General features: G+C 40.5%; 1 protein-coding gene across 7 annotated transcripts in view; it reads left to right on the top strand.

Annotated features, from left to right (window-relative positions):
* Positions 1 to 11214, top strand: part of ARHGAP29 (Rho GTPase activating protein 29) — a 49401-nt gene extending 38187 nt beyond the window's left edge. For 2 of the 7 annotated variants that reach the window (XM_030496315.1, XM_030496321.1), the window contains 12 exons: positions 145 to 335; positions 2020 to 2186; positions 2713 to 2841; positions 3011 to 3109; positions 4522 to 4685; positions 4921 to 5109; positions 5259 to 5396; positions 6676 to 6908; positions 7697 to 8003; positions 8178 to 8286; positions 8641 to 8760; positions 9261 to 11214. In XM_030496315.1, the coding sequence (XP_030352175.1) occupies positions 145 to 335; positions 2020 to 2186; positions 2713 to 2841; positions 3011 to 3109; positions 4522 to 4685; positions 4921 to 5109; positions 5259 to 5396; positions 6676 to 6908; positions 7697 to 8003; positions 8178 to 8286; positions 8641 to 8760; positions 9261 to 10162 (2748 nt within the window). In that variant the 3' untranslated portion in view covers positions 10163 to 11214. The remainder of the gene's footprint in view (positions 1 to 144; positions 336 to 2019; positions 2187 to 2712; positions 2842 to 3010; positions 3110 to 4521; positions 4686 to 4920; positions 5110 to 5258; positions 5397 to 6675; positions 6909 to 7696; positions 8004 to 8177; positions 8287 to 8640; positions 8761 to 9260) is intronic. The other 5 variants (XM_030496316.1, XM_030496317.1, XM_030496318.1 and 2 more) reach the window with 5 other exon arrangements.
* Positions 11215 to 15837: the final 4623 nt, after the last annotated feature.

Here is a 15837-nt window from a genome sequence, read left to right as displayed (position 1 = left end):
CCACCCCTACGAATGTTACTATAATTTTACCTACTCTTACTGTTTAAATAATTTCCTGTTGGGATATGAATTTGGGTAGAGAAATGTACAAGTGAAACATGCAGTAAATGATCTACAAATACTGAAGTGGTTTTCTCCCAACAGGCAACAGTTAACCTGTTCCAGCTGCAGCACGCTCAGGTTGTATCTCTTCCAGTTAACTGCCAGTCCCTCTGTGAAAGTGCCAAACTCTATGACCCTGGTCAGCAGTATTTGGAGTTTGTGAAAAGTTTGCCAAAGGAAGGTATTCCTATTGAACCAGGTTCTTTTGAAACCCAGAGTTCCCAGGTTGATGGGTAAGTCCCAGACTACAGGTGGTGTTTGCTTGGTTTAGAATTAAATGCTAAGCACGTGTGCGCAACAGTGATTTTTGGAGGAATGAAAGGAATCCTGGTGTTCTACCATGCTTTACAATTCTTTACTCCTTTGACTTATCTTTTGGCAGATTTTATATATATATATATATATATATATATATATAATGTTGACATTAAAACCTGACTTCAAATTCCAAAGCAGAATGTCATTTTGTGTAGTAAGACTTGTTAAGACATTGGCAATTGTGCAAGAATTGTCTTCTTGTTATAGTAATGTAGATACTGGTTAATATGAAAAAATGTACATTTTAGTGTGGTGTGGCAGTAGGATTTGATAACCAGTTTAGGAAGCCTGAGGAGGTAGTTTCCCTGTGCTGCAGGCCTTACTGTTACATACCTTCTTTCACACTCTTTACCTGTGGCAACTTCTTGGCAGGAAGTGGTGCTTGATTTTAGTCTCATGCTATGGAACTAAAAAAAAGCTTAAAGTCCACATGTCCCTACGTTAGAGATTGGTTTTTTCCAACCTGTGTGAAATGGGATTTTTAACGTTAATCTGTTAAAGATCCAGCTAATGTGGAAGTAAAGACTACAAGACAAAAAAGACAACCCCTCTGTGTCAGTGTGCCAAATGCTTTTGCACCTTTAACTTGTTGTAAAATAGCCTTCTTGGCACTAAAGCACCAGAATATCCATTCCAATCTGCATGTTTCACAGTTCTACAGGAAAGTGTCGTCATCGTCTTTCAAAAGGAAGCTAAATACAAAAAACCTAAGCTTGAGTCAGACTTCTACCAACAAAAGCCAGGAAATTCAAAGTTAAAGCTGAGATTCTTAGTTCTTGTCTGTAAATTTCCTGCCTTTTAAGACTGATTTAGGTTATACTCATAAACTTTGACTGAGAGAGATTTAACTATGCAGCTCCCTGAGGAGAAACTGATGAGCATGAAATTTCAAACTCTTTGTGTGCTCTCACAGCTATTTACTGCTAAAGATTTATAGGAGAGTGGTTTTTCTCTTCCTCTCTCCCTGCCTTTTGTTTTCTTTGTCGTGGCCTTGTGATTCTTCATGGACTTGAAGTGATCACTGTTTTTGCTTAGGCCTGCATTGATTTAAGGGACAGTAGCTTGGACAAATGCAAACTTGAATGTTTTTAAGTCTTTACTTCATTCAGCTGGTTAGGAGAGAACTGATTAAGGAATAGCTTCCTGACTGCTAAATTTGGCTGGCGGACCATTTTGTCCATAGGGTGCTTCAGCATTTTACATTACTTACTGTTAACACTTTCCTATCCCTATCTTGACAGCAGATTTTATAAGCTCTCTGGCAGCTTCAACATATGTTCCATACTTTAAAAAGTACAGCATTTTAACCCCTATTTGTTTATAGGCAAATGGTCCTCACGGCTGCCCAGAGAAACCTTTGCAGGAAATAAGAGCAGAATGCAATGGCCTCTGAATTATTCTGATCTTTAGATGAACAGATTTGCTGGTTTCTGTCTTTTTAAAGTCCAGTTTGTGGGGTTTTTTGAAGTTACACATGTGTATGTTCGCAAGCAGTAATTAAATGAAGCTTTTTTAGTGCCCATGGATTAAAAAAAACACACTGTTTCTCATTTAGTTCTATCTTATTCACTCTTCAAATTAATTTTTTTCTTTCTGAAGGGTTTTTAATAAGCAATCAAGCAACAGTGTCCATACATCCCATGGTAACTTATCTCAGTATTCAGGAGACTTTCCTGCTCAGACATTAGATGATGTGGGAAGCCCAATTTATCATCCTTCACAAAAGATTGGAGAGAAGAGATCTTCCAGCAGCACAGATATCCAAGGTAGTTCTGTATTTCATCTGGAGTTTAGTCTCTAAACAAAAAAGACTAGAAAACCCCAGGTCCTTGGTGTCTCACTGTCAGAAGTGAAGCACTGAAGGGGGTAAAAAAGGTATTTTAAAGTTCAAAGCCTATAAAAACAGTTCTGTACTTGAGTGCAAATGGAATACTGCCTATATGTCGAGATTCTTTGACAAGAAAGGTGAGATGCACTTCAAACAGCAAGTACTGTCAAGCTCAGTGTACTAAATTACTTCAGTTAACTTGAGCAATTCAGAATCCATAGGGGTTTTTTAAGTACTGTGTTGATTTCAGGTCTTGTAAAAGCACAAGTGTCAATTTCTGAAATTCACTTTCTTACATCCTGAGGCTTTTAGAGGACTATATTCTGTGGTTTGGTTTTTGTCACTGTATTGCATGTTTGTGTAACTTTTGCAGTATTTTCCTATTTTCAATATAATCATAGTCTTCAAATAATAATGTAATTTTGTCCTTGACGCTTGCAATTTGTGCATTTTCTTTTCAAAAGCAATACGAGGGCCACCACCATTCAGATCATGGTCAGTTGGCAACCAGAGTGGAGGCATGTGCAGTGACTCTGAAAGCGCAGGGGGAAGCAGCGAGTCACGATCCATGGATTCTCCATCTGCTAGCCCAGGTACAGCTACACTCACTGCTGTCCTCCATTTGAAGTCTTTTCTTTGGGCTGTTTTACATTAATGAAGACAGTGCTAGTTTAGCAAGTGTTGGATAGAGCCTGTAATGAAAATGAGCAGGTGGGTGGAACTGATACTTACAGCTTCCTGAAAATGTTTCTCATCTGCTAGGGGACTTTAAAAGACGACTTCCCCGAACACCTTCCACTGGTACTATGTCATCTGCAGATGATCTTGATGAAAGAGAGCCACCATCTCCTTCAGACTGTGGTAATGTTGTTTCCATACCTGAAGTCCCTAGAACATGCTTTTTGTTGTAGAGTGTGGCTTTTGTTTTTAATGTGCTTAAGAGAAAAGTGCATTAACAAGGCTGTGATTGCCAACAGCATTGCTTTTCAATACAGTGTGCAGCCAGTTGAGGTTGAGAGCTGAAGAATAATGTTCAGGTCATCTTAATGAAGTGGTGCAGAATTGTCTTTGTACATTTAGATTAAGTGTATGAGCAGCCTTTGAACATTTCTAGTGTCTTCACCCTCCTGAGGTAAACATAATTGATCCACTCACCATTCCCTCCAGCCATGTGCATTTAAAATTAGCCGCATGGCACTGAGGTGTGTAAGATCACTTCTAAGCAGATACAGAGACTTGGTAACTGGCAAACTGGAAAGAAGTAGATCCAAATGTTTAGGGTAATAACTGGGATTTTACCCTTTTCAACTTAGATAAGCAAGTTTGGTAACGTCTGTCCCAGATCTGACCAGACCATTCCTAATTTTCAAATTAATTTTGACCATATAAAGACAATGTTGCCACAGGTACTGAAACCTGAATAACTGGATTATCAGAAATAGTTCTATGGGATGTCTGCAGTACTTATAAATAGCTCTGCAGTGTTTGTGGCACTTGCTCACTAGAGCCTTCAGGAAATTCTTTGGTTAGTCCTTATTTCCTAAATGTGTACTTTGCCTTCTAGGAATGAGCCTGTGGTTAACAGTGCTAATTAGATCCAGATTTAAGGCATGGCAACATGTTAATGAATGTAAACTTCCTCTTGGAGTGGTATTGTTTAATCGATACTTGAGTTTTCCAGAACCTTTCTGGGCAATTAACTGTGTGTGTTAATTGTAAGTTTTTATCTGTAAAACAAAGGATTTTGGTTCACAGAGTTGTTGGTAGCCTTTAAAGTAAATTGCTTGAAAAAAATTGCTCACAAAAAGCATCAGTTACTGGTTTAGATGTTCTCTAGAATTCTGCTTTGGAATTCTCTAGAAAATATTTTGCTGTGAAGTACTTCAGAAACAGCACAGGGCAACACTAATGTCATCTCTCACCCTCTAGTACAAGGCTCTGAAATACACAGAATGAAACTTTCGTTAATAGTTGCCTGAGCAGCAAAGCAGTTGGAATTAAATGTCTGAATGTTTTAGTTGCCATTAACACAAGAGAAGATTGAAACACTTAAAAATAAAAACTTCCTGTTTGATTCCACTTTTTATGTAAGATGATCTGACAGTTAAAGTGTCCGTGATGTAAACTCTAACATTGGTTTGCTTCCTTGTGATTGAAATGTTTCTGATTACTTTGATAGTTTCTGTTGCTTAGAATTCTGTCTAAAAATCAGAATAAATATCTTATCTCAATAGTTGATATTAGAATGACTGTAACAGAGAAATTCTCTCCAGGTTTAAATGATATGACATCTGAAACTGCAAATTCTCCAGGACCTTTTAGAAACGCTAATATGTCCAAAGCAGCACAAACACACAAGCTCCGGAAGCTGAGAGCTCCATCTAAATGCAGAGAATGTGACAGCTTAGTGGTATTTCATGGAGCTGAATGTGAGGAGGTAAGTTGAAAAGCTTGGGATTTATGTAAAGTCAGGAGATTTGGAAACTTGCATTATTTTTGCCTATTAAAAAAGTACAGTAATTATGGCTCGTAGGATCATGATGAACTCAAAGCAAAAGCACAACAGACTAATAAATCTTTGCTCATATATGGGGTGACAAACAGCAGAGATAGTTCTTATGGTGTTAGATTGTATCAAACCATGTGGTTTTTTTTTTTTCCCTCCCCTGTAGTGTTCACTTGCATGCCATAAAAAATGTTTAGAGACTTTAGCTATTCAATGTGGGCACAAAAAACTTCATGGAAGGCTTCACTTGTTTGGTGTGGAATTTGCCCAAGCTGCTAAAAACGTTCCTGATGGCATTCCTTTCATCATCAAAAAGTGTACCTCAGAAATTGAAAGCAGAGCACTGAATGTCAAGGTATGCTCAAGTTCGGTTATAGAACTTCATTACAAACCATCTTTAAAATGGAAATCTCTTAAGACGTTAATGCTGTACTGTTGATATCATCTGTATTTTACACTGGCCTTTCAAATTAAAACAGAGTTGTGCTGGTCTCTTAATTTTAGGGCATTTATCGTGTGAATGGAGCCAAATCAAGAGTTGAAAAGCTTTGTCAAGCTTTTGAAAATGGGAAGGATTTGGTCGAACTCTCGGAACTCTATGCGCACGATATCAGCAATGTTCTCAAGCTGTATCTTCGCCAGGTATGCACTTGAGAGGTCAGATGGAAATCCAAAGTAGTGTAGTACATTTCTTCAGTACAAGAGGGAAAAACAAAAAAAAGCCTTTCTGGTAGTCCTGCAGCAGATGAGGGCCTTGTACGTTTGCAGGAGGCTGCTTTATTTTCACATGGAGCCTGTGACAGAGGCAGGGAAAACTGCTTGTATTACAATTCCACATGGGCATAGTGTCTCTTTAAGTACTAGTACTATATGCAGAACAAGCGTTGGGTTATCCACTTGTAGTGAAGCTTTGATTTCTAAAATGTTCCTGGTTACTGAATTTGGCCTGTCTTACATGATGTTGAAAACACTCCCATCTTCCCATTAGGCAGATGATGCTAATATATTGCTGTTTATATATACTAACAAATTTCATTAAGCAGTCGTAATGGTCATGATTCTGTGTTTGTTACAGAGGAATTATCCACCTCTTTCTTTCAAAACGGAGCTTTAAAGCTTTGTGGTGGAGTTTTCTAGAACAGTTTCAGTATGTATCTGAAAGAATGAAGCTGTGATATTGCCCAGTGAAATTCCTGAGTCACTGTGAAAACTTGTTAACCCTGAAAGAACTAATCCTTAGCTGCATGGTCCTGTCCTCTACCTTACACTGGCTGTCACAGATGAACATCCCAATCCCATGATCACCACCATTAAGTGCTTCTGAAAATTTACAAAGATGCACTCTGCCTACTTAAGTCAAAAGGTTGCATATTAGATGTATCAGACTGGGGTACCAGTTTGAGGCACTGGGCTGTATTTTGAATAGGGATCATAACTTATGATTATTAGCATTCATTTTCATACTGAGAGAATACTTAAAGCACAATGAAAAATGAATGTTATGTGGCCTGAAATCCAATTTTAAATAATGGATTATGGACCAAATTTGATACCACATCATATATTGTCAAAGACTGAAAAAAGTAAATAACTGCTCTATTATTGTGGTATTTGTGCATATGCAGTGTAACACCCTCCCTCACAGCAATCACTTCCTTGAACTCTGTATTGATAAATGCTCAGTCTTGAAGTTATTGCAGGAAAGGGCTAGCAAAAGACATCTGAAGAAGATGTAGGGAGGAGTGGTTTTGTTGCCTGGGATTGGGTTTGACAAACTGTGGTTTGAGCTAATGGAGGATTAAACAATGTCATCATTTAAGAAAAGATGCTAGACCAGACAAAGGTGAAGTTAAAAAGGAAGGAAACAACAAAGTTACAATTCAGACATGAGCATGCTTCTGAAATGTTCGTTCTTCTTCAGCTTCCAGAACCCTTGATTTTGTTTCGGCTTTACAATGAGTTTATTGGACTTGCAAAAGAAAGCCAGAATGTGAATGAGGAGCTGGATGCTAAACAAGCTAGCCCCAAATCAAAGAAAAGACAGTCAATCTGTATTGAACTGAATAGGATCATCATTAAAATTAAAGATCTTCTGAAACAACTGCCTGTACCAAACTATAACACTCTTCAGTACCTTATTGGACACCTTCACAGGTGAGAGAAGACTTCAAATGAAAACTGATGTTGAAAAATAAACTGTTACATGTTGTGTACTAGGAAACTCTTGTACTTCTTTGATGGCTGTCGAGGAAGAAGTCACGTATGCCTTAAACGATGTTGTTCTGTTGCTGGGTTTTTTTCCAGTGTAATGAATTCTTGCGTGAAAGAAGACTAGAAAATTGAAAGAAAGGAGGGAAAGAGTTGAGCTCCAATATTCTTGATTCTGTGCTAGCATTGGAGTTAGCAAGTAGTACCTAGTGGCAGCTGCAGGGACCTAGGTGTGATTTCAATCAGGATATGACCCAGATGGGGCAGTGATTTGGTGGCTATTAACAGAAAATTGGAACTTGTATCATGTCTGTTAATGACCATTCTGCAGTTACATTTCACTTCTTTGTCCTCTGAATGCTGGACTGTATGATGATGTGTGATGAGGATGTACCAAGTTGATGACTACCAATAAAAATAAGTAATGTTGGGCTACAGCTATTATTGCTTAGGATGAGAGAGACATTCTTTTCCCCAACCACAGCAATGCCAAATAGCCACAAATAACATTGACCAAATGGGACAGAAAAACACCCTGTGTGGAAAGCATTTAATCCAAGCTGCTGTTAAACGTAGCCTGCAATGATTCTACCTGCCTACCAAATGCACCTTCAGTATTTGTCTTTCAGCCTCTTATGTCTAAATATAATGTTTTAATATCAGAAATATTTCTGTAGTAGTAAAACTCTTTAACTCTTGGGGTTTTGGTGGGGTTTTTTCCCCTTTTTATGCAGGGTTACGGAACAGTGTGATGAAAATAAAATGTCAGCCAGCAACCTTGGCATAATATTTGGCCCAACTCTGATCAGGCCACGTCAAACGGATGCTACAGTTTCTTTGTCATCGCTTGTGGATTACCCTTATCAAGCCCGGGTAGTGGAGCTGCTCATAACATACTATGAAAAGATATTTGATGTTTCATTGAAACCACTTCTGAACATATCTCAGCCTGAAGAAACTGCCCTTATGGTCAGAGTTGCTTTATCAGCAGAAGACAAGGAGCCACAGCAGCAGAGGAAGTCATTTGTTGCTGTAAAGGAAGTGAGTGACGTTCCTTGTGCTGCTGCTGCAATGTTACTGGAGCCATCTTAACTTCTGTGACAAATGCTGCAGCATTTCAGAGCCTGTTTCTATTAAATCTTTGTGGTTTGTTTTTTTTGTTGTTACAGAGTGCCTTTTCTTCTCATTTACTTCTGCTCTGACTTTTGCTAACAGGGTATTCTGATCACACCAAGTGAAAGCAGAGCTTCAGAAACAGCTGCATCATTTTTGGAATCAAACAATAGCAAGAATATGAAAGAACAAGTAGATACATCTGTAACTGGTTAGTGTGCTTTTATTTAATCTTGGGATGGGTGAGTAGGCAGCCATGGATGCATTAGATTATAGCACATGCAGCTCTTCAATTTAGACAGAAGCAAGTGATAAAACCTGCTTATCAGTGCTTGATAATACAGTTTTATCTTTCGTAAGAGCAACAGAATTAAATCTTTCTAAAGGCTTTTAAGAAACCTGTGTTTTTAGAATCAGAGCTTAAAGTATTTGGCAAGAGTTTTAGTTTCTCCCTTTGACAAAATAAAAAGGAAATTATGCAGTGACTGTGGATTTCTGAAGTCCACTAAGATGCTGCAAACCAATATCCAGCAATCAACATGTTTTGACCATTGCTTTCCCTCAGAATATGTATCATTGCCACTCACAGGAACTAAACTAGATGGCTCTGGGAAGAATAATTTTCTGACAGAATCATCAGCTGCCAGCCTTTTGGATGTTAATATTTCTGCTCCAAAGAAGCCAGGTTTGCTAACCTATCAATCTTCTAAAAGATATTTTCCTGTTTATTTGCCTGTGCTACAGTGGTTCGTTTTAATGTAGCTATGATTTCATCTACTTTATTTAGGAGTAACTATAGATGATCCCTTTTAATTATACCAATTTTCAGCTGGTGCTACCAGTTCAGTCATGAATAGTGCAACTTTCTGAAACATATTAAAACTGAAAATACTCAGGGATGGGAAAGCACCAGTCAAAAAAGGTGTAGTGTCTCTTTGCCTGTTTTCTCCTTGTGTCTTCCTCGTACATCTGTCCAGTATGTTTTACTGATGCTGAAATGCTGACATTTGGTTAGAGTAGGATACTCCTAGTATATGTACAAGGTATACCTAAAAACTGTTATCCCGTTAAAGTACCAGCTGTTGGGGGATCATTAATAAAGTTCATATCCTGTTGGCAAAAGTCTTGCTGACTTTTCTTTATACGTGATGCAAAGATCCAGTCACATTATTTGTGTGTTTCTAGGTGATGCTGTGAGTCCAGCTTCAGAGAGAGACAGCGATTCATTTGTTTCTCTAGGTGAAGACAGCTCTAAAACTAACTTATTTCCTGCAAAACCTACCCGTCAGATTACCAAAGTTCCATTGCGGGTTCCAAGGACAAAGCCAGCTACTCGGCCTCTGAGCCTACCTGTGGACCGAATACTTCCTTCTTGTGTTTTGAATGAGAGAAATTCACGAAACGCAGGAGCAGTAAGTCCAGAGAAGCTTGGCAGGAGCCCTACTATTGAAGAAGTCTCAGAGGTGAAGGCACTCCCTGCTGCTAATACCTGCTGCAGACTTCCTTGTTACGACACCCAGGTGCTGCGTAAAACTTGGGACAAGCAATATAAACAGTATGATATCACAGCAAGGACAGCAATGATTGTGACTAATGTGCCCCAGGAGAACCGAGCGCTTGAGAGTGGAACTGCAGGTGCTTTATCTTCATCATGCAGCACTGGTAACAATTCAGCTAATGCCATTCTTCCTAGTAAGCCATATTCTGTTTCAGCTGGGTCAGGAAGGACAGCAACAGAAGGAAATAGTTCTGATGCCAATCCTCCTGCTACCTTCAGGGCACCAAGAACATTGCAGCCACCCCCAGGGACATTTTATAAACCACCCTCTAACAAATCAAAACAAAATGGAGAGGGTCCTTTTGCTAAAGCTTGTGCACCAGCCAGTGCTAGCTCTGTGCTTCACCAGGATAATACTGTGAAACCGGCTAGGAGCTCTGCACTTCCATCAGGTGATCCTGAACAAAACACAAATGAACAAAAAACTAGCTCAGAGGATACTCACCCCGCAGATCTGAAGCCTACTTACCAGAGACTAAGACCAAAAAGGATCCAAGAACTGGAACACAGGGAAGCTCATTTTGTATAGGGTGCAAATTCTTCTTGGACTGAATGCAATTTGATGTTGCCAGTGGAGGCTTCCCTTTGCCCCTTTATCCTTTATCTTCCCTTGAGAATCCCACTTTTGTGCCATATTGGAGTTATTTTTATATATGCAGCATTTTAAAAAGGGGGGGAGGGCTGGGGAATTGTGAAGGAGATAAGTCAAACTTTTTGTAATTCAGTAGCTTTTCATAAAGTTAAATGGATTCCCAGTCTTAGATACAGCGAATGGGCTCATTGAATAAGACACCGAGCTTCATTTCATTGTATGGAATGGAGTGCTTATTCATAGAGAAACAACTATCGCATGTAGCTGTGAAAGGAGCCATTTTTCATAATAGATGTTATAATAAAAATGGAAGGTTTAATGTTCGTTGTCTAAGCATAAACCAAAGCTTGTGCTTTGCTCTGTAAAAGCATTTGTTCAGTTTTCTAATCTGTGCAATTAAAGCTTTGCTCCTGAACAGACTCACGTACTGGCCAGCATGGCCCATAATGATGTACCATATGTGTATATTTTAGGCAGACATGGTTATCTGTTGCCAGTTTTCTATGTTGTCACTTTAATATTTTTTTGTTTTTGTACAGAAGGATGCACTTACTGAGCTTTACTATTCAGAAGCAGCAATCAATCAATCCACATTCTTGTATAGCTTAGCAAGTGGGGCAGATATGCACAGCCTGTTTCGTTTGGATGCCCTTCTGGAGAAACTATCAGTTGCAGTGGTGCCGTTTCTTTCCCAGGTGAATGAAAAGGCAGTGATATGCTTGCTGTAGATCAGTTTCATTACTTACCAGGTGGTGTAACTGAAATGAAGAGCATTGTTTCCAAGTTTCAGTGAAAGAGCTGAAAATAACCAAAAATCTGCATTAGTAGGTGCATCTAATGGTTTTCACTTTGTATTAAATGGTTTTTATGTGTACACTGTTATATTTGCTTTAAAATATATTAACTTGTTAACATTTCAGTGACTCTATGGCTTCTATATCTGGATTTCTTCTAACTTATTAAAATACAGACATGTGGCCTTTGCAATAGTACAGTACTCTGCTGCATCTGTCTTCCAGGGATGGGGGTGGCATGCTTTTCTCAATGAGATTACAATTAGCTTGACCCTTGCTTACATACTATAGAGTACAGATATTTTAGCATGGTATTTTCTACTGATACAGGAACCAAGAGGAGACTCAGAGGACAGGAAAAGCAAAGAATCGCTTTTCTGTTTTTACAAGAAAAATTTACTGGGCTTATCTACTCCATCCCCTGTGCCCTTCTACCCAAAATACCCCAAATAAAATCCCACGCTGCATTCAGTAGGTGTAATCTGATTTCAGTTTCCAGAACAAAAGATGATATCCTCAAAGCTGAACTTCTGATTCCTTGTCACACTTCCATACAAGCATGACTTGCACTTTTGGCAAAGGCCATGTTAGGAGCTGTTTCTTTGCTGCGTACTACAGAAAAGCTGAAGATGCCAGATGCTATCTGCCCAGGCTGGTATTGTGAGTTGCATGGTAAAATAAGAGGAAGGATAAAGACTTCTTGATGTAGATGGGAGTTTGTTCCACTCTGAGAATGGGGGGAAGGGGGAACCCCACACAACTGGTTAAAAAGCTGAAATAGCGTTACTGAAACATTACAGACATTGTAGCAGAACCTCATAGCATAGTTATGAAAGGATGGTGCTGATCAGTATAGATTAGGGCCACAAGAAGCATATTAATTTGTGGACTACCATTAACTATATTCTCTCACTTAGTTTTTAAGTGTTTTAGTGTATGTCTAACACTGAATATAGAATCACAGACTGGTTTGTGTTGGAAGGAACCTTAAAGCTCACCCAGCTCCAACCCCTGCCACGGGCAGGGACACCTTCCACTAGAGCAAGTCGCTGCAAGCCCCTGTGTCCAACCTGGCCTTGAACACTGCCAGGGATGGGGCAGCCACAGCTTCTCTGGGCACCCTGTGCCAGCGCCTCAGCACCCTCACAGGGAAGAACTTCTGCCCAAGAGCTCATCTCAATCTCTCCTCTGGCAGATTAAAGCCATTCCCCTTGGCCTGTCCCTACGTGTCCTAGTAAAAAGCCCGTCCCTTTGTAGGCTAGGCACAAGCCATCCTTTTGTTTTCCTCTGCATATTTATTCTTTGGGCTTGATATTTTACTCATTCCTTTCCAGTGGACTCTGATGCTGTAAGCCTGGATCAGAACCACATTTTCAGTGATCTTCATTCTTTTCTGCCTTGTCGTGGCAGTCATGCATATGCTAATGTCTCAAGAACTTGTAATAAAACCTGTTTCTCTAGTCGGATGGAGGGTATCCAGTACCGCCCAAGGCAGGCTGCTATGATGGAGAACTGTGACAGTGTATACAAACTGGTGAGAAACAATGTACCTTAACCAAGTCATAATATCGGTTACTACTTGTTGTTACCACATTGCTTCCGTGTCTTTCTAGTGTGAAAGGTTTTAAATGTGTTTGGGGTCTTTGTTCAGTGTTTCCCAGAGCCAGGCAGCTCCCTGCAGGGGAGCTTCATAAAACCGCGTTATTTTATGAACAAATCATCACTTTCGAAAGGTCAATTACACCTGTCCCTGCTTTATAATGTCTTTTGACTCTTTTTATGCAATACGAGTGAAGTGCTGCTTTTGAAATGAGAACATTTGAAGCCTGTTTAGGAGTCGTGACCCCGCTTACCCAGCGGCAGGCGCTGTGGCGGGGGCTGCTTCCAGACCTTTCCCGCCAGAGCGGGGCAGGGCCGCCGCCTGAGGGCTGTGAGGCAATGGCTTAATCATCGAGTCAACCAGGATGGAAAAGACCTTTAAGATCATCAAGTCCAAGGGGCCGGTGTGTGACTTTTTAACGTGTAAGCGTTTCGCACCATGGTGCCGAGGCGGCGTTTCGGTCAGGCCGGGACGCTGAGGCCTTCCCTCCGTGTGAGGAAGTGCCTCAGGGAGCCGTGAGGGGCGGGCGGCGGGACGTGACGGGCTGCAGCCGCGGAGCTTTTTCCCTGTGGAAAAGACTGGTTTTCTTTTAGATTGGAAATGCTCCTGATGGCCCCTATTGTTTGTTTCGGTTCTGATGCAGATTTCCCTAGGGCTGGTGTTTGGAATGGCTTCGAGGATCTCCATGATCCCGCCCGCCTGCCCAAGGTGAGCGGTGCTGGAAGTGGCGGCACCCTGCGGCTTGCCCTCGGGAGGAAACCTTTCTGTGGCAGATTTGCTTGGTAATGGCGTTTTCTGAAGTCATAATGCACTGCCTCATCCCTCTTAAAGCTTTGGCAGGGTACTGACTTTCATAAACTGCTGACCTAATTAGTCATGGCAGCTGTTTGTTTAGCAGGGCCCCTAATGCTACCAGAACTACCCTTCTGAAGCTGTCTTTTCAAATACGGGGCTTGTTTAGATCTGTGGAAGTACCTTCGGAAGTATCAGACTTCTAGTACAGACTTTGTTGTCTTTGTGCTGGTCATATTGGATATTTGGGAGGATTTTTATTCAGGAGTCCTTAAACTTGCAGATTGAGCTGTTCTGTATCAAGCAGGGGATTAAAACAATCTCCTTATAACTGAGCAGTGTTACTCTGCAAGTGCTAACTGCGCCTAAGATATGTGTTTCTTTGCGGCCAAGCTGAACATTCCTTCAGAAACCTTTCTCTTTCGCATAGCACAGCAGTGCTCACACATGAGGTAAGCTTTTGTGGTAAGTTTTCCACGTTTTTATTGCTTCTATTTAAGGAGTCCTAGTTTTGCTTGCAAATCCATGAATTCTTTAGCTTCTGTAGTGTAGCAGTGGCCCGAGTTAATCTGAAAGCGACATGAAATGCTCTGTGTAGGCAGCTAGTGTGTGTAGGCTAACATTGCTAACTTAATTCAGAGCATGTTTGTGCTTTTTAAGTGACTCCTCTACACACTGCTATAGCTCACAGTACAGAGTGATCGCTGACCACCTGATGCTTTTTGGATAAGACCAAACTGGAACTTGTGCTTCAGCAGTGTACCTAATGTGCTGCAACCGCTAATGCATGTTCAGCCCCTAGGGCCGGACTGGAGCTCATCTGAAATAACCCTCAGACGTGCAACCTGTGGGGCTGGGTCCTCAGCACTCACTGTTTCACTATAAACCTGCTCTTACTGGGCCATCCCACTTGTCAATGTACACACAGACTGAACATGTTGGGGAAAATGGGACAAACCATTTCAACCTTCTACTGGTAAAGTTGGGGGAGGATGGCTGGTATTTACAAACAGTGCTATTTTATATAAATAAGTCAATATGGAAATAAATTTCACAGAAGGATGCTTTGGAGACAAGTCTTTCTGAATAAAATGTTCTATCTGCATGCCCATTTATCTTAGGGATAATCATAGGGAGAAAGGAGTTCTGTTTCTAATCAGAGATTCGTGGGATCCTTGAAAAGTGTTTTCACTCACAAGTAGAATAAAAAGCCATCCTAAATCTTCCCAAATATGAAATGTTTGAGGCAGGTGAATGCTAGGAAAATCCTCACTCCTCAGCTCTTATGCTTCCGGATGACAGAAGAGTGTCTATGTGAAGTAAACTGGGTTACACCAGAACTAGAAAACATGCCTTCTGAGTTTGCACGTGGTGTGCTTTGTGCTTATGTAGCAGGATCTGTTTAAGATGCCACATTTCGCTGTATTTAATGTGTGGAGGAGTCTGATTCTTAGAAATACATGTTTCAAACAGAGGTTTCACTGGGCCCTTATTCTCTTTGATTTCTTGTCAGCACTCCCCTTGAAACACTATATCAGCAAGCTTGTGAATAGTAGAGCTTCTAGCAGTTTCTGTGCACTCATTTCTTTGCAGCTGCTTCTTTGCCATCTAGTCAAGTAGTTCGTTTCCTCACTTTCCATCTCCTTTCTTTAAGTTTTTTACTAGCAGCCATATCCAAGAAGTGTCATTTGATCCCAGCTCACCGGAACGTCCCATTCTTATCCTTCAGGTCACTCCTTATTTATTTCCTGGATGGAGACCTCTGGAACACATTGGGGAAAATTTAAAAACCTTGAGCTTGGGTTTTCCCCAGTAGTTTAAGATAGCCGGGTTCAAAGCTTAGCTCAGAAAACCCCAGCTTGTGTGTGTGTAGTTTTCCCTACACACACATGCACACAGAGGTGTATCTGTTTGTCTGTACATTTATATAGATTTATTCACGCACAGGCCTACAGTTTGCCTGGGCAAAACTGTGTTAACATCAGTTGTGTTAGCTTTCCAGTGAGGCTGTGTGTAGGGACATGCTCTACTCCATATGTAAGAAAGAACACCTCGCCAGTTAAGAAGTTGCCTGGATGCTGGAATGCATTTTTCCTGCAAATGAGAAGTGTTGGCCCATGAGCACACCCAGTAAACGAGTGCATATTTTCAAAGCTATCCTTGCAGGTAATTTGTAAATTCTGTTCATTTTGGACAAATATTTACTTGCATTATGAGAGAGTTTACTAGGGATGTGTTCATAATTTGATGGCCAAGCAGCATTTTCCCCTCCTGTGTGAAATAATAGGCCCCACATAAGCTTTCTCTGTTTACTTTCAAGGATCCCATGCTTCACAAAGCAAAAATGGGTCACAGCTGATGTAGCTGAACATAGAAAACAAATATACTCCACCCTTATCCAATTGTGCTGTGAAAAATCTGCTTAG

This window comes from Strigops habroptila, chromosome 8 (genome assembly GCF_004027225.2).
Source record: "Strigops habroptila isolate Jane chromosome 8, bStrHab1.2.pri, whole genome shotgun sequence".
In the NCBI taxonomy this organism is placed as follows: domain Eukaryota; kingdom Metazoa; phylum Chordata; class Aves; order Psittaciformes; family Psittacidae; genus Strigops; species Strigops habroptila.
Note: the sequence above shows the minus strand (reverse complement) of the source record. Positions and strands in the feature narration are given on the sequence as shown.